The following is a 22662-nucleotide window of genomic DNA, read 5'->3' as shown; positions in this document are numbered from 1 at the left end:
ATGGGCATCATGGACTTTGAATACCACAGCCCGGAAAAGAAGCTGTGCCCTAGGCCATAACCACACCCTCTGACCAAGATAACACCAAGTCCAGGGACTTAGTCCTTGTCTGGTGCCATCTAGGGCTCCAGGGCCTCAGAAATTTACTGACCTGACAGGCAAGGAATCTCAGTTCTGAGCCTGGCTCTGCCATGGACTTGCAGTATGACCTTGGGTACAGCCTCGGCCTTAGTCTTCGTATCTCTTCAGTGGGGATGGTGATCCCTGCCTACCCCATGGATGTGAGCATGTTTCATGAATCCTAAAGCTCTGTGGCTGAGCGAGGAGCTATTGCTTTGAGTACAGTTGCCAAGGTGTGGCCAGAGGGGCTTGGGGACACATGCCTTTGTTGGGAGTCAAGGGAAGCAGCTGCAGTCTGAACCTCAGGACATACAGTCCTGCACCCCAGCCTCTGAGAGTTGGTAAGACTGCTCTTCCTGGGTGAGCCTCCCACTCTTTTCAGAGTTGGAAGTGGGGTCTCTGCAGTCATGAGGATTATATGAGACACATAAAGCACTTAGAACAGTGCCTCGCCCATAGTCTGTGCTTTCTAAGTGTTTGCTACTATTCTTTTTTTTTTTTTTTTTTAAAGATTTTATTTATTTATTTGAGACAGAGAGAATGAGAGACAGAGAGCACGAGAGGGAAGAGGGTTAGAGGGAGAAGCAGGCTCCCCGCCGAGCAGGGAGCCCGATGCGGGACTCGATCCCAGGACTCCAGGATCGTGACCTGAGCCGAAGGCAGTCGCTTAACCAACTGAGCCACTCAGGCGCCCTGTTTGCTACTATTCTTAAGGAAATAATACCAGAAAGTAGATTTGGAGTAACTAACCAGTTAGTTAACAAATCCCCAATTTTTAGACATTTAGGTTGCTTCCAATTTTTATCTATTATACTAAACTTGCAGTGAAACAGCTTTGTAATTAAAATTTTTATGTACACCCATAATTATTTCCTAAGGCTAGAGTGCTAGAAAAATAATTGCCGAATCAATTTTTTCAAAATTTTTTTAAGCTTTGGGGCGCCTGGGTGGCTCAGTCGTTAAGCGTCTGCCTTCGGCTCAGGTCGTGATCCCAGGGTCCTGGGATTGAGACCCGCGTCAGGCTCCCTGCTCGGCAGGAGGCCTGCTTCTCCCTCTCCCACTCCCCCTGCTTGTGTTCGGGCTCTCGCTGTCTCTCTCTCTGTCAAATAAATAAATAAAATCTTAAAAAAATTTTTTTTAAGCTTGGCTATGTAAGTACCCCTTGCCTTATATTGGTATTCCTACCAGCAGGTGGTTTGAGAGTGCCAGTTTAGAAGGGGAAAATTTGCTGAGAGAGATAGTTTGTATTAGCTAGCGTTTAATTTCACTGTAAGTAGCAGAAAGCCCTAAGCAATAGTGCTTTGAATAGAAACGTATTTCCTTGTCATGTCAGAGAAGTTCAGGACAGGTGGAACGCCTTCCCCATTGCCTTCTTCCGCACTGGCTTCCACCTCATGATCCAGCATGGCTGCCCAAGGTGCAACCATTCACTTTGACATCCCAACCAACAGGAGGAAGCAAAGAAGGATATACAACACTTCTACCTTTATCCCGTTGGCCAAAACTTAGTAAGATGGCCTATTCTAGCTGCAAGGGTGGCTGGGAAATAGAGCTTATTCCAGATGACCAGGAAATATTCAGGAATTCCAATACTAAGGAAGAAGTGGAGAACAGATTAGGGCTGTGGGGACAACTAGTTGTCTCTGCTATGAGATTAGCTCAGATAGAGAGCAGCACAAATAGGTCCATGGAAATGAGAAAAAATAAAGCATTCTCAGGGGACCATCCACAGGGGATGAACTGGACCCTTCCAGAGCCAGGACACAGGCACAAATAAGCAGGGAGTTAAGGAGTACAAAAGAAGCAGACTATTCTCTGGGACTGATCCCTGGGCACAGGCAGGGAGACTAGACAAAGAAACCACTTATCTGCCTATCTACTTCCCCCCAGATGCGGGAGGTAGTTCTTGACTACCCCTTTGCCTTTCTACCAGCTGACTTGTCCCCCTGCTCACCTACCCCGCAGCTCACCTGTCCTCCAACTCACCTGCCTCCCGGCTCACCTGTCTCCCAACTTCTCTGCTCCCCAGCTCACCTGCCCACCCTGTCCCTGCAGGGCCAGCTCCTCATGGACCTCGTTAGCCTCCAGCTGGGCACTGAGCACCTGTGGAGCTGGCTTGTGAGGCTGCTCAGCAAAGACCCAGAATGGCTGAATGCCAAGATGAAGTTCTTCCTCACCGAGATGGAGCTGAGCTCCGGGGACAAGGCCCAGGATGCCACAGAGGGGGTCATCCTACAACTCAGAAGACTGCACGCTCATGGCCAGGCCACTTGGCAGGCTTTCATCCATTGCGTGTGCATGGAGCTGGAGGTACCGCTGGACCTGGAGGTGCCGCTGCTGAGCACCTGGGGCCACGGAGACGGTAAGGGCAGGTGGGAGAGGCACAGAGCAGCCAGCTGGCCCCCCTGTCATGGGTAGCCAGGGAGGCCCAGGGAAGGCTGGGACCCACCTGAGTCACACAAAGATGACATGGTCAAGCCAGGAACCAAATTCTGTGTTTCGGAGTACTTCCCAGAGTAAATTCCTGAGTTTCTCCAAATCGGCTAGGGACCTGGAAGACCCCTTCTTTCCACCTGGCCTCACCCTAGTTGCCCAGGAAGGCTGGATACAAGGAGAGAAAGGACCAGTGACTCCTTCCAGCCAAGAAATTGCAAATGACCCCATCATACTTAGAGGTTTCTTTCTGCAGCGTGGTCAGGAGAGCCACGGGCAGAGCCCCCCGACCCCTGCTGATGGGCAGGTGTGTTGAACTCTGTTCAGTTCCGTGCATGTTTCCTGGCACCTTCTACTTACGCAGCGTCATGGGGAAACAGAACGCTGAGGGGTAACAGTGTTCTTGGAGAGGAAGTGAGACCCCACTCAAGAGCTCTAGCACAGGGCAGAGTGTAGGGAATGCATGGGGTTCACAGTGCACATGTGTGTGTGTAATCACACCCCCCTGTGCACAAATACATGTACACACACACCTAAACACACGTGCACATGCAGACGTGCACGCACAGACCTGTCCATGTACAGACCTGCATATATGCACACATTTGTGCTCACAGCTGCTTTCCCCAGTTGGGACCTCCACAGATGGCTGAGTGTCGACCTTATTTTCTCTCCTGATGGGGACCCGCCCTGACGGATGAGCCCTGAGCCAGACATGGGGCCAGAGTTGGGCCCAGAGCCTCCTACCACATCCCCATAGCCTCTTACATTCCCCCGTCTCTTTCAGGGTTCCCCAGCCAGCTGGAGGCTGGTGAAGAAAGCCAGCCTACCTCTCAGCTCCACCATGGTGAGGCCTGAGGGTGTGGAGTAGGAGGGGGGTGGTGAGCATGCTAAGTCTCTACCTTGAGCCCAGAGGAGGCTGATGGTGGCTGGGCATGGATATTTCCCTTAAACCAGCCTCCTTATCCCCCAACACATCTGTACATATCCCCTGCCCCCCTGCATGGCTCCTAGCCCCACCTCCTCCCCTTCTGTGCCCCTGAAGGCTTTGGTCTGTCCTGATACCTGTTCCCAGAGATCTAAGCTGGAGCTTTCTGCGTGAGTGGAAAGTTGGCAGCCCTTGGGCAGTGCCTCAATCCCGTCTACTTTAGCGTGTTCTCACCCTGTCCCCAACCCTCAGGCCTCGTCCTCCAGACCCACAGACTCAGGCCCCTCATCATTCAGATGCCCTGGGGCCTGATACTGACTCATGGACTGCTGTCCACACCCTGGCAACCTCTGACTGATTTTCAGATAGGACACAGAGAGGTCAGCGATCAAGTCGTGACCACCTCATGATTCATGGGCCACGCTCTAGTCTCTGAACCTTTATTCTTTTTCTTTTTTTTTTTTAATTGTGGCAAAAATACACATAACCATTTTTTTAAAGATGTTATTTATTTATTTGAAAGAGAGAGTGAACCCAAGCGGTGGAGAGGGGGAGAGGGAGAAGCAAACTCCCCACTGAGCAGGGAGCCTGACGTGGGGCTTGATCCCAGGACCCTGAGATCATGACCTGAGCCAAAGGCAGATGCCCAACCGACTGAGCCCCCCAGGCGCCCCTATCTTAACCATTTTTTTTAAAGATTTTTATTTATTTATTGAGAGAGATAGTGATAGAGAGAAAGCATGAGAGGGGGAGAGTCAGAGGGAGAAGCAGACTCCCCGCCGAGCAGGGAGCCTGATGTGGGACTCAGTCCCGGGACTCCAGGATCATGACCTGAGCCGAAGGCAGTCGCTTAACCAACTGAGCCACCCAGGCGCCCCCTATCTTAACCATTTTAAGTGCACAGTTCAGTGGTATTAAATTCACTCTTGTTGTGCGACCATCACCACCATCCATCTCCAGAACCCTTTTCATCTTGGAAAACTGAAACTCTGTCCCCATTGAACAATAGCTCCCCAGTCTCCTCTCCCCTAGCCCCTGGGAACCACCATTTTACGTTCTGTCTTTATGATTTGACTACTCTCAGTAGCTTTTATAAGTGGAATCATTTTGTGACGGGCTCATTTCACTCGGCATTATGTCCCTAAGGTATCTCCATGTTGTAGCGGGTGTCAGGATTTCCTTCCTTTGTGAGGCTGACGAAAGTTCCATTGTCTGTGTACATCACCCTTGGCTTGTCCATCCATCCATTGATAAACTCTTGGATTGCTGCCATAATTTAGCTATTGTGAATAATGCTGCTGTGAACATGGGTGAACAAATATTTCTTTAAAATCCTGCTTTCGGTTCTTTTTGAGTATATCTTTAGAATCCTAGGTCATATGGTAATTCTTTTTTAATTTTCTGAGGCGCTTCATACTGTTTTCACATACGCAGCGCCATTTTGCATTCCCACCAACAGCGCACAAGGGTTGTGATTTCTCCATATCCTCACCAACACTTGTTGTTTCCTGTTTGTTTGTTTTTTTAATAGTAGGTAGCTCTTGTGATGGGTGTGAGATGGTATTGATCTTATTGTAGTTTTGATTTGCATTTCCCTAATGATTGGTGGTGCTGAGCACCTTTCATGTGCTTATTGCCCATTCTTATGCCTTCTTTGGAGATATGTCTCTTCAAGTTCTTTGTCCATTTTTTTTTAACCACCTTGTTTGTTTTGCTGTTGTTGAGTTTAGGGGTTCTCTATATATTCTGGATATTAATCCCTTTTCAGATCTATGTTTTGCAGATGTCCCTCATTCTGTAGGTTCTCTTTTTACTCCGTGGACAGTGTCTTTTGATGCACAAAATGTTTTTCACTTTCATGAAGCCGTTTTGTCTGTTTTTTCTTGTGTTCTCTGTGCCTCGGCGCCATATCCAAGAAATCATTACCAAATCCAGTGTCGTGAAGCTTTTGCCCTATGTTTTCTTCTAAGAGTTTTATTGTTAGAGGTCTTATATCTAGGTCCTTGATCCATTTTGAGTTAATTTTTGTATGTGATGTTAGATAAGGGTCCTTATTCATTCTTTTGTGTGTGGGCGTCCAGTTTTCCTAGCACCATTTTTTTAAAAGATTGTCCATTCTCCATTAAATGGACTTGGCACTCTCGTTAAAAATTATTTGACTGTATATGTGAAGTTTTCTTTCTGGGCTCTCTATTCTATTCCATCAGTCTGTATATCTGTCCTTATGCCAGTGCCACACTGTTTTGATTACTGTAGCTTTGTAGTAAGCTTTGAAATCAGGAAGTGCGAGTCCTCCAACTTTGTTCTTTTTTCAAGATTTTTTTTAGAATTTTTTCAGCCTCACAAATTTTGGGATCGGTTTTCCTATATCTGCAGAAAAGGTCATTGGGATTTTATGGGAATTGTGTTGAATCTGTAGCTTGTTTGGGGTAAGATTGCCATCTTAGCAATCTGAAGTCTTCCAGGCCATGTGCCTGGGATGCATTTGCATTTATTTACACCTTCTTTAATTTCTTTCAACAATGTTTTGTAGTTTTCATTTCAAGAAGCTGTCTTCCACCTTCTTGGTTAATGTTTAAGCATTTTATTCTTTCAGTGCTTTCGTAAATGGAATTGGTTTCGTAATTTCCCTTTTAAGTTGTTCATTGTGTGTAGAAACGCAGCTCATTTGTGTATGTTGACTTTGTATCCTGCTACTTTGCTGAATTCATTTATCAGTTCTAAAGAACCTTTTCATGGAGTTTTTAAGGTTTTCTACATATAAGACCCTATCTTCTGCAAACAGGTTTTACTTCTTCCTTTCCAATTTAGATGCCTTTTATTTCTTTTTCTTGCCCAATTGCTCTGGCTAGGACTTTCTACTACTGTGTTGCATAGAGGTGGTGGAAGCAGTCATTGTTGCCTTGTTCCTGATTTTTTTTTTTTTAAGATTTTATTTATTTATTTGGCAGAGAGAGAGCAGGAGACCACAAGCAGTGGAAGCGGCAGAGGGAGAGGGAGAAGCAGGCCCCCTGTCAGCAAGGAGCCCGATGCAGGCTCAATCCCAGGACCCTGGGATCATGACCTGATGATCGTGACGGGCTCCTGTTTCTGATCTTAAAGGGAAAGCTTTCTGTCTTTCACCATTGTGTCTGACGATGGCTGTGCACTGAGAACCTTTATTTCTATAGAAGTATGGGCTTTTTACTTACAGCTGTGCATGGCAGTAACATCCAACAGGCTTTAACAGAAAACATCCACCCCATAATCCCAGCAGATCAAAACCGTTCAGTCCTGTCCCTTCTGGCCCGTGTCATTGAGGTGGCATAATTATCACATGGCTGTGACCAGACCTGAATGATATTTAGCCAGTGGGCCCCTTATTGATAGAGGACTTGACAGAACATTAAAATACCCTCAAACTGGTTCTAGTCCCTCTCTGGGATCTGTCAGTCACCCTGCAGTCCAGCACCGAGAAACCTCACACCTGGCAGGGCGAGGGGCCTGCTCAGGGGCTGCTCTGACCCATCATCGATGCCTGGCTGTGGGAGTATCCCGCTTTACTTCTTCACGTTCTTCCCTAAGTCCTCTTGCCTTTCCTCCTCCCCTCCCTTCTCTCTCCCGTTCCTTCTTTTTTTCCTTCTTCCTGTCTTCCTTTTCCAACGTCTTCAGAAAGGCATTAAAGTGACTCTTGACAATCCACAACCAGACGAGAATTCGAGAAACCAGTAAGGGAAGTGAGGAAGTGTGGGAGATGTGACATAAGGGTGATAAAACACACTGACCCCAGAGGGAGGCCACAGGCCCAGCCAAGCACATTGGAAAGTCCACTTTTCTAACCAGCAGTAGCCTCGACAGACCTGGGTCTATCCCAGGCCATTCAGTGCTCTGGGCTGAGTGTTTCTGAGGCTGCTGGCTGTGGGCCCAGCTCCCCACATCCTGGACTGGGAGATCCCCCAGCCCAGAGCCTCTGGGCCTCTCACCCAGGCCTGGGACCCACTTCTGCAAACAGAGCTGGTATTGATGCAGCCTCTGCCCGCCGCCTGCCTTCACTCAGTCCCTGGGTGCAGCGACATTTGTCTGCCTACTGCCTGTTTGTGGCCTGGAGCTCCCCAAAGGTGCTCGGTGCCCCCTCAGCCCAGGCCCCCAAACTTCACACTTTACTCTTCTCTCATTCTTTCCAGGCCTCAAGCGGCCTTATCAGAGCTGTGGGTCCTCACCCCGCCCGAAGCAGTGCAAGAAGCAGCAGCTAGGTGGGTATCAAGGCTGGGAAGGACCCAGACATAAGGACCTGCCTTGGGGCCAGGACACAGATCCTGGACTCTGTGCCCTGCTGATAAGCCTCCAGGAGCCCAGCGACTCTTGTCTTCCTTCCAACAGAGATGGATTGGAGGTCCTGGGTGGGCAGAGCAGAGGTGACCAGTATGACCTCAGACCTGGGCCCTCACTGGCCAGTTTAGAGATGGGCAGAATACCAAGGAGACCCCTCACCGCCACCACAAGGCATGGGGGCTGCTGAGGAGCGGCCAGGCAGGAGGGAGTAGAGAAGACAGAATTTTTCTCATTCTCCACCAGTTGTCCAGAAGAATCCTGTTCTCAACCACCTGTCCCCAGCATCCCCTGACAGCGGCCCCGGTTCTTCCTCTGGGCCACCCAAGCTCTCCCAGGGATCCAGCAATTAGAAAGTCAATGCCCGACATAGTAAGGGCCCAGCTCCAGTTCTGATTGGCCAATGCCTAGGCCTACAGGTTGTTAGTACTCACCCCTGGGCGTCACAAAACTGAAATACTGGGAGGAGAACAGGGTACTCAGATACACAGTTAAGAAGTTGTTCTAAGAAGATGTTGCAAAGGAACCTCCCCGCCCCCCCCCCCCACCGCCGTCTCACTGACAACTTTACAGCATTTATACTGTTGCAAAACAAACAGAGCCGTGATCTGCGCTCCCCCAGCCAGACTTCCCCATTTAAATGGCCCCCAGAACCAGTGCTTCTGTGGAACGAGTTCCTTCTAGGAATTGTGTGTTCTTGCCAGTCCCCACCCCCTTGCACACACAGCTGAGGCTGCAGGCTCCCAACGGCCAGTACTGGGGTGAGGGGATCTAGGGGTGGGAGGTCCCCCACCCTCATGCCTCTCCCTGTGCCCTGCAGAGCTGGCCAGGAGGTACCTGCAGCTGCTGAAGACCTCCGCCCAGCGGCGCTATGGCAGCCGGATCCCGGGGCCAGGGCAACCCCTTGCCTTCCACCAGGCCTACATCCCCCCGATCCTGCAGTGGAGCCGGACCACGGCACCCTTCAACACCCAGGAGGGGGCCACCCTGGGGGACCCCAAGGCAGAAGACGGCACTGATGTGAGCATCCGGGACCTCTTCAACACCAGGGCCGACAAGGGCCCAAGGGTGACGGTGCTCCTGGGCAAGGCGGGCATGGGCAAGACCACCCTGGCCCACCGGCTCTGCCAGAGGTGGGCCGACGGCCAGCTGGACCGCTTCCAGGCCCTGTTCCTTTTCGAGTTCCGCCAGCTCAACCTGATCACACATCTCCTGACGCTGCCCCAGCTCCTTTTTGACCTGTACCTGAGCCCCGAGGCGGGCCCTGACTCGGTCTTCCAGTACCTGGAGGAGAACGCTAACGGAGTTCTGCTGATCTTTGATGGGCTGGACCAGGCCCTCCACCCCCATTCCAGCAGGGAGAGGGAAGGTCCTGAGGAGCCAAGTCCGGCCCTTGCCCTCTTCTCTGGCCTCTGCCGGGGGACCCTGCTGCCTGGCTGCTGGGTACTGACCACTTCCCGTCCAGGGAAGCTGCCCGACTGCCTGCCCACAGAGGCAGCCACGGTCCACATGTGGGGCTTTGACAGGCCGCGGGTGGAGGAGTACATGGTCCGCTTCTTCACGGACCAGCTGTGTCAGGAGGCGGCCCTGGCAGAGCTGCGGAAAAGCAGACACCTCCAGAGCATGTGCGCAGTGCCCGCGCTCTGCCAGGTCACCTGCCTGTGCCTCCACCGTCTGCTCCCGCGCAGCTGTCCAGGCCAGTCTGCGGCCCTCCTGCCCACTGTGACTCAGAACTACGTGCAGATGGTGTCCACCCTCGGCCCCCGAGGCTACCCGCCTCCCGAGTCCCTGCTGGACCTCAGTGAGGTGGCCCTGAGGGGCCTGGAGACCGGCAAGGTTATCTTCTCCATAGGAGACATCCGTCCATCCACGATGGCCTTCGGGGCTGCCCTCAGCCTGTTGACCTCCTTCTGCGTCTGCACGGGCCCTGGGCACCAGGGTACCGGCTATGCCTTCGCCCACCTCAGCCTACAGGAGTTTTTTGCTGCCTTGTACCTGATGGTCAACCCCAAGGTGGACAAAAATGCGCTTGCCGGCCACGTCACCCTCAATTCTCGCTGGGTGCTGCGGACCAAAGCTAAGCCGGGCCTCTTGGACCACCTCCCCTCCTTCCTGGCAGGGCTGGCGTCCCATGCCTGCCGACCCTTCCTCAGCCACGTGGCCCGGCGGGATGAGACGTGGGTGAGTGCCAGGCAGGCTGTGGTGATGCAGGCCCTGAGGAAGTTGGCCCCGCGCAGGCTCACGGGGCCGAAGGTGGTAGCATTCTGTCACTGCGTGGGAGAAACCCAGGAGCCTGAGCTGGCCAGCCTCGTGGCCCAAAGTCTCCCCTGCCACCTGTCTTTCCACAATTTCCCACTGACCTTTGCTGACCTGGCTGCCCTGACCAACATCTTGGGGCACAGGAATGCCCCTATCCACCTGGATTTTGAGGGGTGTCCCCTGGAGCCCCACTGCCCTGAGGCCCTGGCAGGCTGTAAGCAGGTAGAGAATCTCAGGTGAGAGTAGGGTCAGGGGAGGACTGGGGAGGACTGGGGAGGACCTGGGAGGGAACTGGGCTTCGGGAGGGTGGAGTCGGTCAGACCCTTCCCGCAGGAGCCTGGGTGCAAATCTCGAACATCGGAACAGATAGTTCAGACTGTCTGTCCCTCAGCCGGAGAGCTGGTGCCGAAGCTCCCTTCCTCCCAAGACCTTAGGGTCCAGTTGGCTCTCAACTGGACACTGCTCTTGTGGTTGCTGGGCTTTCAGTCTCTCTCCCTCTCAGCCATGGGCTGGAGCCTCTGACTCCAGACGTGGTTTAACTTTGGGCAGGTTATTTAACCTCTCAGCCTGAGTTTCTTCCCTAAAATGAGTCAGTAATAATCCTCACTACGTGAGGTTGTTGTGAGAGCCAGGTAAGAGAATGCCAGGAAAACCCTCCTTGGGGAGTGCCTGGTGCACAGTGAAGGCTTAGTATATGCAATAATAGCGAGAGAAAAGGTGAGGCTGAGAGAACCCACCCCGCACCCCCAAATACAGTGGATTAAATAATGTTGAATTTTGTTTCACTGTTATGGAGCACTCAGAAGTAAGTGGTCCGGGTCTCTGAGATGGCTAGCTCCATGTGGTCATGCAGGGACCCAGGTCCCTTCCACTGATGTTCCATCATCTCCTTGGGCACCTGGATCTGCATGGTCAAAGCTGGGTCATGGGCATATCGTGCTCTAGCTTAGGGGAAGGGAAGGGGAGCACGCCTTAGACGTACCCCGTGTGTTAAAGCCCACACACACCGAGATGGGGCACATCCCTTCTGCTCACATTCCAGTGGTGCGAACATAGCTGCATAGCTGCTCTGAGCTGCACGGGAGGCTGGAAATGCCGCCTGTAACTGGGAAACCATGTTCCCGGTTAGAGTTCTATCCACGGAGAATGGGTTTCAGTGGGCAGTTAGCAGTCTCTGCCATAATCCGTGTTTGTTATTACTACAAACAAGAGCTACTACTACTACTATAACTATTAACATAACTACTCAGTTCCATCTGTCAGAGGAAGGGATGGGTGATGGCTTCTAAGCCCTGCTCAGCATTGAGCCTCTGCTACCTTGCCTCTTCCTGTGGCAGCTTTAAGAGCAGGAAATGTGGGGACGCCTTTGCAGAAGCCCTCTCCAGGAGCCTGCCGACAATGGGGAGCCTGAAGAAGCTGGGGTGAGCCAGGGCTTGGGTCCAAGAGGGATCCTCAGCTGGATATGCCTGGAACTCTCCCCTCTCCTTTTGACCCTGCACAGGGCAGATTCCTGGCCTGCCCCCTCTCCCACCCCCATTCCTTCCCACCACCTTTGCTTACCCTGTAGGTTAGCAGGAAGTAAGATCACTGCCCGAGGCATCAGCCACCTGGTGCAGGCTTTGCACCTCTGTCCACAGCTGGAAGAGGTCAGGTGAGTGATCTCCAAGATGACCTGCTGGCTAAGGGGGACAAGTCACTTCCTAGGTCCCTGGGCTCCCCACCCCCACCCCAGAGCCTGTAATGAGTCCTGCATTTCCCATCAGGATCTGGCCAGTTTTTCAGTGAGACCCAGAGAGGGGAGGCATTGGTCCAAGAACTGGATGGGTCTGAATCCAAACACAAGGCTTCCAGAGACCCTCGAGCACCGCTTCCTTCATCTAATATTTTGGGCTGTCTTGAAGGACTTTGAACTTTGAGGCCCCTTCCCCATCTTTCTGTGACCTTGAGAGAAGGGATGGCAGCGTGTAGGCAGGTGTCAGGCACAGTGGGTACGCATAAATGCATGAAACATATACCTTCACACTCGTGCACATGTGTGCACGCTTGCACTCGCCTGCTCACTTAAATATGTTCCCCTCACTGGCACATTCATAGGTGTGTGCACACCTGTGCACACTTAGATCCACATACACATTTAGATGCAAGTACATGCTAACTGAGCACATGTCCACAAATATATTCCTGCCCTGTGTTTGTGATGAGTAGCCTAAGAGGGGTGGGGCCGGGGAGCCTTCTCGGCAGCTCATTGGCAGAACCACCACTAGTTTATATGGCACCTTTATGAGATTTAGAAAGGCACCCTTTTGTCCAGAGACATGCAGCTTGGCACTAGGTCATCCTGCTTGTTGAGTGGAGTGTTAGCTGGACCACAGCTCCTATCCCCTCAGCTGGGTGCCTTTCTGTGGGATCACTGGCTGATAGGAGAAAAGACTAACGTCACTCTCTATGATCAGGGGGAAATAAGTGTCAACAAGTTCACATTTCCAAACCTCTGCACTAACCAGAGCAATCTTGCACAAAGGTACCCTCGTACTTCTGTCCCTCCGGCTAGGAACTCAGGCAGGGCTGGGTTGTGGACCCCATTTGACAGATGAAGAATGTGAGGTCAGAAGAAATGTGCTTGGCCTAAGGTTCTGGGTGAGTCAAGGCCAGAGCTGGGGCTGGAAACAGCATCTCTTGTATCCCAGTCTAGACTCTGCTCATCACCCAAGAGCCAAGAGGCCATAATAAACAAGATGGCCTCAGGCACATCCCAGACGTAGCCCTGAGAGCAGTGTGCTGGGTGTTCTCATTCCACCTCATGAGGCCTTCACAGCCCATCATCTTGGGCCACTAGGCAGGAACTCCCCCACTGGGGCTGAATAGGGACAGAAGTGAGGCCAGCAGAGGTACTCTCCTCCTAGCTGGGCCTACTGGATACTGTGGAGCAGGTTACCAACCCATTGTGGGCCTATGACTTGTGTCTCCTCCATGAGGGCAGCCATGTCACCTGCCAACTGGGGCTCCCAAGGCCCCCAACTCCATGGCTGAGGGACTGGACCTTGGTCTCTTGCAGCTTTCAGGACAACCAGCTCAAGGACTGGGCTGTGCTGAACATCGTGGAAGTACTTCCTTGTTTGCCACGGCTCCAGAAGCTTGAGTAAGCCGTCTTTCCACACACCCCCACCCCTGCCTGAGCTACCCACCTCCCCTGGAGAGCAAAAAAAAGTCTGGGGCCCATGGGATACAGGATTCACTCCTGATACCCTTGCCACAATCTTGCAGCCTGAGCCGCAACAATGTCTCCGTGTCAACCTTACTCTGCTTGACAAAAGTGGCAGTCGCATGCCCTACTGTCAGGACCCTGCAGGTCAGGTGAGCCGAAGGAGTGGAATCTGGGCCTTCAGAGGCTTGAGAAAAGGGGAGGGGAAGGTAGGGAGTGGGAAATGGAGCACTGCGTCTGCAATAGCTACGCTTGTGTGCCTGAATCTGTTTTATTCACATGGGTATCTCCAGAGCCTAGCTCAGGCCTGGCACCTGGCACTCAGTAGATAGTGCTGAGTAGAATGATGGATGGGTAGATGGGCGGAGGGTTGAAGGAATGAGTCAACGCATCTAGGAAGCATAGCGAAAGAATCATTAGCCGCAAGTTGCTCTCCGTGGTGCTGAACTGGGGTTACCTATTTGGATTACGGAGTGGGTCAAGTGCCATGCGTCTTAACCCTAAAATACTGTAACTCCCACAAAAACTCTTTGCATTCCTAACTTTTTAAAGTCTTCTCTGTAAATATTGTTTTCCTGACTTTTAAAGAATACTCTCGGGATTCATCGAGCAACGACATAGTCACAGATTTTCCTTGTCTGATTTGGGGCATTTCTGCCAGTTGTTTCTTTGTCGGTTATAATAAAATCAGCTTTCTCTGGATGTTTGGGGCTGCAGGGGGTGTGCAGGCAGCGGGTGATGTGCTGGTTTCCAGACCACTGGTCTCACGGCTCAGTGTCTGACTTTTGCAGGGAGGCGGAGCTCATCTTCCTTCTTTCCCCGCCCGCAGAGACTGCTGCAGAGCTGCAAGGGTAAGAACCTAGGGAGGGGATGGGTCTGGGCTCATTCTGAGGAGCAGTCTGGGCTCAAGCAGTAGCAGAGTAAGGTAGCCAGGAGAGCCTATGAAGAGCTGGAATGTGGGGATTCTTCTTGCTATGGCTGCCTGAGAAATGGCTTTCTTTTCAGAGTTGGCAAGGACTTTACCTTCTTCTAGCATATCTGGACCACGTCTGGTTCCTGTGGTGGGGGAGCATCCCCAGAAATCTCAGAGCAAGTCAGACCCTTAGGGAAGGCATGAATATACTGTTAGATTGGTGTTAATATGTGGGGAAAGCTCCAGAAAACTCTTCCATCTAAAAAAAAGCGGGAGGGAGGCAATGATGATACCCACATCTCAGAGTTACTCTGAGGATTAAATGAATTAATACATTGCAGGTGCTTAAAACACTGCTGACATCCAGGTGGCACTCAGATGCTGGCTAATCCAGCTGTGCATGGATTCCAGCTTGGCTTGTCCTGCATGGGCAAAGAAAGGGAAGCAGCCTTTCCATGAGAGAACATTCCAGCTGGACTTATTCACACTCCTCCCTGGCTGAGACTCACAGACAGATGATGTTATATGTCCTTGGGCAAGTTCTTTCCCTGCTCTGAACTTCAGTTTCCTCCCCCATACAACAATCTAGTAGGACCAAAGTCTTCTTCCCCTCCAGCTGTACAGAGCTATGATGCCCAATATGGTAGCCACTAGCCACATGTGGCTATTTAGAGGCATATTAGTTAGAATTAAGTAAAATGAACATTTAAGTTTACCAGCCACATTAGCAGTATTTTAGGTACTCAGTGGCCATGGGAGACTAGTGTCTCCCACAGTGGATGGCACAGATACAAAACATTCTCATCATCGCGGAAAGTTCCGTTGGACAACGCCAGTCTAGAGGTCTGTGAAAACCCGGGTAATGATGTTCCAGCTTCTCTGCAGCCCCAACCCCTTCCCTGGCCCAGTGGGAGAGAGCCTGGAGGTGCCGTGGCTCCCACAGCCTGGACCCACACACAGTCCATGCTCCCAGGCTTTTGAACCACAGGTGGCACGTATACAAATGGAGAGCTTCACAACATAGAAATAGCAGCTTCTTTTTACTAAGCTTCAATTTTGTGCCCGTGCTGGGCGCTTGACCGTACATCGTTTCATTTTAATCCTTCAGTCACTCTGTGTTAGATATTGTCATCCCATCTTGGAAAAGAGACCATGGAGGGCACCTGGGTGGCTCAGTTGGTTAAGCGACTGCCTTCGGCTCAGGTCATGATCCTGGAGTCCCTGGATGGAGTCCCGCATCGGGCTCCCTGCTCGGCAGGGAGTCTGCCTCTCCTTCTGACCCTCTCCCCTCTCATGTGCTCTCTTTCATTCTCTCTCTCTCAAATAAATAAATAAAATCTTTAAAAAAAAAAAAAGGAAAGAGACCATGGAAGCTCAGATAGGTGAAGTGACTTGCCCAAGGCCAGAATTTGGAATAAAGCCTATTTGCCCTCAAACCTTTTGCTCTTGCTGCTTTTCTGAAATGCACCTTTAGCGCCTCCAAACATTCAGGCCCTGGAATCTAAGACAAGGCCAATGTTGGATTTGTTCTTGCCAGAGCGCCAGACCTACAGGGAAATGCTGGCCAGAGGAAAGAGGCTGAGAGCAGAAGCCTGACACTCAGGTACCTCAGTGGGCTCAATTGCCTTAAGGGGAGGGATGTGATATGGGGGGAGGGCACCTTCCGAGGAGAGGTAGAGCAGGGGTAAGGAGGATAAAAGGAAAAACAGGCATGGAGCAGAGAAAGGACTTTAACCCATCCTGGCCTGAATAAGGAGCATCGGCCATAACAACAGTAATTACAACTAATTTAATGGGCCCTTGCTACATACTGGGCACAGTAGTATTTTATATCCATTTTATATCCATTTTATATCCATTACCTCACTGTAATTCTTTCAAAAACCCTGCCAAGTGCACTTTATTACTCCTATTTGATAGAGGAGGATACTGAGGCCAAGGGCCTTGTCCAAGATTGTCCAGTTACTAAGAAGCAGGGCCAGGATGAGACCCCAGGTTTGTCTGCTTCCTGACTCCCCCAGCTCCCACACCTGGCGGTGGCCCTTCGGGCTGGAGGAGGTCTGGTCTAGCTTCTTGCCCTGAGCCCCTCTGCCTCACTCCAGGCTCCAGCAGTGTCAGCTCAGGGTCCATGACGTGCAGGAACTCATAGCCCAGCTCCAGGAAGGCCCCTGCCTGGACGAAGTAGAGTGAGTATCACGGGAAGTGCTGGGATGGGAGATGGGGGGTGGGCAGGGCAGTGTCTGAAGGGCCTCCACTTTGGGTGCATGGTGTAAGGAAGGGCATGCTGCCTCATTAAGAATTTGGGGAACTCAGACCATCATGACAGCTACCACTGTTTAGCACTTGCCCTGGACCAGGCTTTTTTGCATACATCCTCTCATTTAATCTTCCCATCTCTGTGATATAAGTATTATTACTATGCACACTTCATAGAGGAGGAAATTAAGCAACACAGAGGTTAAGTTTGCTCAAGGTCACACGTCTAGGAAGAGTCCAGGCCAGGGTTCAAGCTCAGACAGTCTGACTCTTACCGGCCTCGTCGTTGTAACCAGTGTTATTGAGAGCTGCAAAGTGGAGACCTCATCACGCCTGTCTTCCAAACCACAGCCTTCAGAGTCCCCTCCCCTGTCTTCCTCCCAGAGTAGAGTGAGACTGCCTTCTCTTTTGGGGCTGGAGAAATTCCATTAACGCCCAGCTCCTTTGTGAGTAGGGCTTGGGGATTGGTAGAGGTCCTGTCATGTCCCCAGGAGGGGATCCCTGCTAGGACTTTCCCAGGAAATCAGATGGGTGTGAGGGTGGAGTGATGGAATGCCATAAGGTGTTGTGAGGTGAGTGGCCTCACCCTAGGGAAAGATGAATGGGTGAGGGCCTTGGTGACCAAAGCTTGAGCCTTGACATTGTCCCATTGGGAGAACCAAGACAGGATTAGAAGGTGTTTTTACAAAACACACGCTTCCACCCAGCTGGGTATCACCAAGCCTGACCACCCCCTACCTGCCCCAGGTGCACTCACCCACAGTATGGCCCCATCACCCATCTGCCTACACAGACCAGACATCTCTCAGCTCCCTTACCCTCCCCCCATAGCCAGCCCATCCCAAGTCCACCTACCACTTACATAGTTCTCAACACCACCCTCTTTTCATCCAGCTCCCCAGTCCGAACCACTCTCACTCCTCACCTGGATGACCCCATCAGCCTCCTCACTGGGGTTTCCTGCTTCCACACTGGCCATTTCCACGTGGCAGAGAGTGAACTACATTTCACTGCTGCCTGCCCCCCCCCTTTACTCCTTCCCATTGCTCATAGTGAAGGCCAAATCCTAAAATCCTGTGTGATCTAAAATGCTGCCTCCAACCCACCAAGGCCCATCTGACCCTGTCCTGCCACTGAAATCTTCGATCCTGACACACTGTCTCCCTTTCAGCTCCGCCAGTGAGCTATGCCCCAGGGCCTTTGAATGAGCCATTCCCAATACCAGGAACACCCTCCCCCATTTCTCTCCCACCCCTTACCTACTGAGCTCCTAGTTTTTCAAGCAAGTAGTTCAAACATCAGGGAAACCTTCCCTGATCCCCATGGTAGATCTGATGCCCCTATAACCATGGAGTTTATCATAAGAAGCAATTACGCAGGTTGAAGCATAAAAAAGCAGCTGAGGGTGGGGCCTTGAAATCAGGCTGCCTGGGTTCAAATCCCAAGTCTGCCTTTCAGGAGGTGCTTTAACCGCTCTAAACCTTGGTTTGCTCATCAATGAGATGAGGATAATAATAGTGCCTGCTCCACAGGGTCCTTATGAGGATTAAATGCCCAGTAATGGTAGAAGCAGCTGGGACAGGGCAGGCCACGTCATACACAGCCTTGCAGCATCCATCATTATTAGGGCTCATTTACTGGAGTGCTGCTTTGGCTAAAGTCAAGGAGGGACTGTGTGAGTGCAGAGGCTAGGGGGGACCCCACCCCACCAGCACAAGGCATCGGGCCCCTCTGTCTCAGCCTTTCAGGAAACCAGCTGGACGATGAAGGCTGTCGACTGATGGCAGAGGCCGCATCTCAGCTGCACATCACCAGGAGTCTGGAGTGAGTTGCCAGCGTCACTACTGGGTGATGGGGGGGAGCCCTGGAGAGAGAGCCCCACTGGTCCTTGCCACCACCAGGTCCTGTAGTGGCCTAGTGCTTCTCCACTGACCTGCTCTCCCCCAACACCAGCAAAGTTGGAGCAGTCTGCCCATGACTTGCCTTTGCCTCTGTCTCGGTTCCAGTTACTAAAACCCCTTGGGTGTGTAGAGCGTGTTCCTCGTACATCAGTGGCTTGTGTTCCAGTTCATCCTTGCAACAGCCCTGGGGTGTGGTGGGATGTTGCACTGGGTGTTTCGTTAGGGTTTGGGGTGGGTGGGTTTTGTGGTGTTAGAGTGGGAAGAGGCATGTTAGGGTGGGGGCACAGTGCCCCGAGGTAAAGGGGTGGGTTGTTGGGGGGGTGGGATGGAAAGAAAGGGTAGTAGGCTGCTGGACGTGCTATGGTGTTACACGGTACTGGGTGGGGTGGTGTTTGGGTGGGATGTGTTGAGGTCTTAGCATCAAGCGTGGGTCGGGTAGGGGAATGTTGAGGTTGAGTAACAATGGTTTGGGGTCTTGCCTTGGGAGTTCAGTCCTGACTGTCATTTAGTAGCCTTAACATCATTTAATGTCTCTGGGCCTCAGTTTCTCCATTTGTAAAATGGGATTAAAATGGTGGTGATTTGACAGACCAGGAAACAGGCTCAGAGAGGTGAAAACGGTGAGTCAGTTCTTCTCACTCAAGCTGTAGAACCTTATTCTCTGAGTGGGGCAGCGAGGTCATGCAGCTCTTGGCTCATCCACGTGGGCCAGAATCCTTCGAGACACCCTGGTTAAGGACCCAGGACATCCACAGAGTGACAGCCAGCAAGCTACTGTGTGCCAGGAGGAGGGGACTGGAGCTGTCTAGGCCTGGGGACTTGAGCTGCCTGACCGCCACCCCCCTCCCCCACAGCCTCAGCGACAACCGGCTCTCTGTCGACGGGGTGCCTTGTGTGCTGAGGGCGGTGAGCACGTGCCAGACCCTGGCCGAGCTGCACATCAGGTAGGACCTCCCAGTGGACCACTGTTACCCCCTCCTGCCTCCAGCCTGGAGTTCCGGGGCTCTCCCACCATTCTCTCTAAGACCTGAGCATTCTTTCTGGGCCAGGCCTTTGGGACCTGAAGATGCTGCTGGAGCCCTGCCCACACCCTCTTTTCCCAGCTGCTCTCAGCTTATACCTTCTCCAGGAAACTACCCTGGGGCCGATAGGAGCCAGTGGCGCCTGGGTGGTTACCCTCCGAATTCCCCCAACCAGGAGTGGCCCATGACCGAGGCAGAGGCATCACTCTCCAGCCCCCTGGCCTCGGGTAGGACAAACTTTTGGTGCCCTTCATGCTCCAGAGCTCCCTGTGGGATCAGGCCGAAGACCTGCTCTGTTCTGCTTCCCTTGGTCCCTTACCAGCTTCTCCCAAGAGCAGGCCCTCAGTACATCCCATACACAAGTGATCAAGTGAAACTTGGCTCTCTGCCCCATTCAGAGGCTCAGGCTCTGCTTCTAGGGAACCTGACCCGAGACAGGGCCCAACCTTATTTCTGTTAAGTCTCAGGATTCAGTCTGGGGAGCTGAGGGCAGATGCTAATTAATGTCAACACAGTCCCCACCCAGAGGGGCTCTTAACCAAGTAGGGCAGTCCCTGCTTTAGACACCCCTCAAAGGAGGAGAGAGACACTGGTTAACCCAAAAGAGAGATTAGGGGACCTTGATTCACTGTATATAATGATCCAATAAAGGATCCTTAGCTCATTCCAAATGGTGCTCCGTTCATTTCTAGGGATTTACACTAAAGAAGTCAGCGTGCTGGTGCAAACACATTTAGATACAGGAATGTTCACCTCAGTATTAGTTATAGTAGGGAAAAATGAACATACCTTAAGTATATAGCAGTTGAATATTAGGTAAGTAAACTGAGTTACCTTCAGAGAGAAAAACTCAATGAAAAGTGATGATATAGGTACAATTTTAGTCTAGAGCGATGACTGCAGTATAATTTTAATTCACCATTTTTATAGTAAAGTTTCCCAAACATACTCAAAGGGGAGGGAGAATGGTGAACACCCCAGTTCCCACCAATAATTATCAACATTTTGTCACCCTTGTTTCAGCTATCCCTTGAAAAACTAATTTTTAAACAAGAATCTGTCCTTTAATCCCATTTTTTAAGAAGAAGGAAAAAAGAAAGAACATTAGTTGCATTTTAAAAACAAAAGACCTAAAGAACCCATTCCCAAATGTTATCAGCCATCATTGACAGATGGAAGAGGTGGTGGGTGATTTTTCTTTATTTTCTTCTTACTTTACTATAATTTCTAAGTTCTCCACATGGAAGAAGTATGAACTCTGCGATGAGAAATGTGTATTAGGGGGCGCCTGGGTGGCTCAGTCTGTTAAGCCGCTGCCTTCGGCTCAGGTCATGATCCCGGGTTCCTGGGATCGAGCTCCGCATCGGGCTCCCTGCTCAGTGGGGAGCCTGTTTCTCCCTCTGTCCCTCCCCCTGCTTGTGCTCTCTCTCTCTCACTCTCTCTCGAATAAATACGTAAAATCTTTAAAAAGGAAGGAAGGAAGAAAGGAAAGAGAGAGAGGAGAGAGAGAAAGAAAGAAAGGAAAGAGACAGAGAGAGAAAGAAGAAAAGAAAAGAAGGAAGAAAGAGTATTTAATATTCAGTTTACACCGGCAAGGTTAAGGATGCTCCTGCTGTAAGTTAAAGCCCCGTGTAGACTGTCGGCACCTGTCCTGGAGCTGGCAGTGACCTCTGGCAGTGACCTTGGCAGTGATCTCCCTGAACTGGGGTGAGCACACAGCAGAGGCCTCAAGGAGGGTTTCAGCCTGAGAGAGAAAAGGCAGAACGGAAGTTTTCTTTCAAGGGCTTTCCAGGAAATGAGGGTTGATAAGTTTGCAAAATCTCTGTGGTAGAAATATTTCAGGTGCCCGAAAGCTCAGGAAGTCACAGCAGAGTCGGAGGAAGTAGCCACACCTAGAGGCAGGGGATGGTACTTCTGCGGTCCCTCCAGTCCAAGTTAGAAAATGGCCCCCAGACCCCCGTAAGCGTCTTGTCTCCTTCTTCCTCTCTTCTCTCTCTGCAGCGTGCTGTACAAAACTGTGGTCTTCACGTTTGCCCCAGAGCAGGAGCAGCTGAAGGAGATCCGGAAGGGGTAGGGCCCACCATCATCTGGGCCCTGTGCTGAGCCAGGCCCAGACCCTCCCTGACCTCCACGGCTGGACAGCATCACTCAACTCTCATCACTCAACACCTAGACAAATTCACAAAGGAGCAGGAAGCCAGCAGGCTTGGCAAGGGATGAAGCCCAGAGGGGCACTGTCACAGGACAGACTGCCTCCCCATTTCCCTGTGATGCAGGATGGCCGACTGGGGTGGGGGGCGGGGTAGCCGGGAGCCACGCGCCAGACACTGAGGTCCTTCAGCATAAACCCCAAGGATTTGCAGAGCGCTTGGCCTGTAGCTCTGATTTTGGTTAGAACCTTCTGGCTCCCTCAGGCACACACCACACTAAAGCAGTTCACATACCTTGTCCCAGTGAGAGGCTCCGTGATTTGTCCCAGGTCACACAGCCAGGAAGCCAAGAAGCCCAGGTGGAACCAGGGTCTGGCCGTCTCCAGGCCTCATGTAGAGACTGAAGGGCGGGAGGTAAGGCTGAGGGTGGACTCGGAGACAGTGGCTGGGGAGTGTGCTCAGCCTGGCCATGGTATGTGTCCCTCCAGGGCTGCGCTTCGGGTCAGCCTGACGTGCCGGATGCCCTCTGAGCTGCCCCTGCGCCCCACGAGAATCAGGTGCAGAGATGGCCTGCCGGCCCTGTGTGGTTCCTACCTCTTCCCTTCCTCTGCTCAAAGCCTCTCCCCAGGCCTCCAGCCCCAGGGGCTCCCTGGAGGACACAACCTGCCGTATCCAGGAGTTGTGGCCTGGCTTCCCTGCCTCCCACCTCCCCTGCTCAGCCCACCAGAGACGGGGCTCATGGGGCAGCCCCCTCAGTGACCTTCCCCACCCAGGGGGCGCCCACTCCTGTTAGCTCCCCTGGCCTCCAGCAGCTGATGGGTTGTGGGGACTCTGGATGGAGAGACTGGGGACATGTGGCACCTTCTTCCCTCATCCTGGGGTTGGGTTCAGCCCCCGCAGGGCTCCCGTCGATGTTCTGCTGGCCTTCTCTCTTGTTCTGTGTCCATCTGAATCTCCCTGTCTGTCTCTGTTGTTCCTTGTTTCTCTCATATTTTCTGTTTCTCTGGCTTTGCTGCCCTTTCTGTCATTGTCTATTTGTCCTCCCCTGGCACTGTGTGTGTATGTGCGCGTGCATGTGTAAGTGCATGCACGTGCGTGCATAGGCCCATATGCGTGCGTGCGCGTGCGTATGTGTCTCTGCAACCGTCTCCTCTGTCTCTCATCCCAGTG

General features: G+C 51.9%; 1 protein-coding gene across 20 annotated transcripts in view; it reads left to right on the top strand.

The window, feature by feature from the left end:
• NLRC5 (NLR family CARD domain containing 5) overlaps positions 1 to 22662 on the top strand; it is an 89591-nt gene that overhangs the window by 30642 nt on the left and 36287 nt on the right. For 14 of the 20 annotated variants that reach the window (XR_010408053.1, XR_010408054.1, XR_010408052.1 and 11 more), the window contains exons 3-17: positions 2176 to 2482; positions 3341 to 3400; positions 7645 to 7713; positions 8610 to 10284; positions 11386 to 11469; positions 11616 to 11699; positions 13104 to 13187; positions 13313 to 13402; positions 14042 to 14101; positions 15701 to 15766; positions 16266 to 16349; positions 18160 to 18243; positions 19175 to 19264; positions 21344 to 21412; positions 21981 to 22049. Coding sequence is in view for 17 of the 20 variants with exons in the window: in XM_064580664.1 (XP_064436734.1) it covers positions 2188 to 2482; positions 3341 to 3400; positions 7645 to 7713; positions 8610 to 10284; positions 11386 to 11469; positions 11616 to 11699; positions 13104 to 13187; positions 13313 to 13402; positions 14042 to 14101; positions 15701 to 15766; positions 16266 to 16349; positions 18160 to 18243; positions 19175 to 19264; positions 21344 to 21412; positions 21981 to 22049 (2963 nt within the window). In the remaining 3 variants the exon portion in view is untranslated. Of the gene's footprint in view, positions 1 to 2149; positions 2483 to 3340; positions 3401 to 7644; positions 7714 to 8609; positions 10285 to 11385; positions 11470 to 11615; positions 11700 to 13103; positions 13188 to 13312; positions 13403 to 14041; positions 14102 to 15700; positions 15767 to 16265; positions 16350 to 18159; positions 18244 to 19174; positions 19265 to 21343; positions 21413 to 21980; positions 22050 to 22662 lie in introns of all 20 variants that reach the window. The other 6 variants (XM_064580662.1, XM_064580666.1, XM_064580665.1 and 3 more) reach the window with 4 other exon arrangements.

Source organism: Mirounga angustirostris, unplaced genomic scaffold (assembly GCF_029215605.1).
Source record: "Mirounga angustirostris isolate CCGP_5_RB_7025 unplaced genomic scaffold, mMirAng1.0.hap1 SCAF_16, whole genome shotgun sequence".
NCBI lineage: Eukaryota > Metazoa > Chordata > Mammalia > Carnivora > Phocidae > Mirounga > Mirounga angustirostris.
This window is presented reverse-complemented; position numbering and strand designations above follow the sequence as displayed.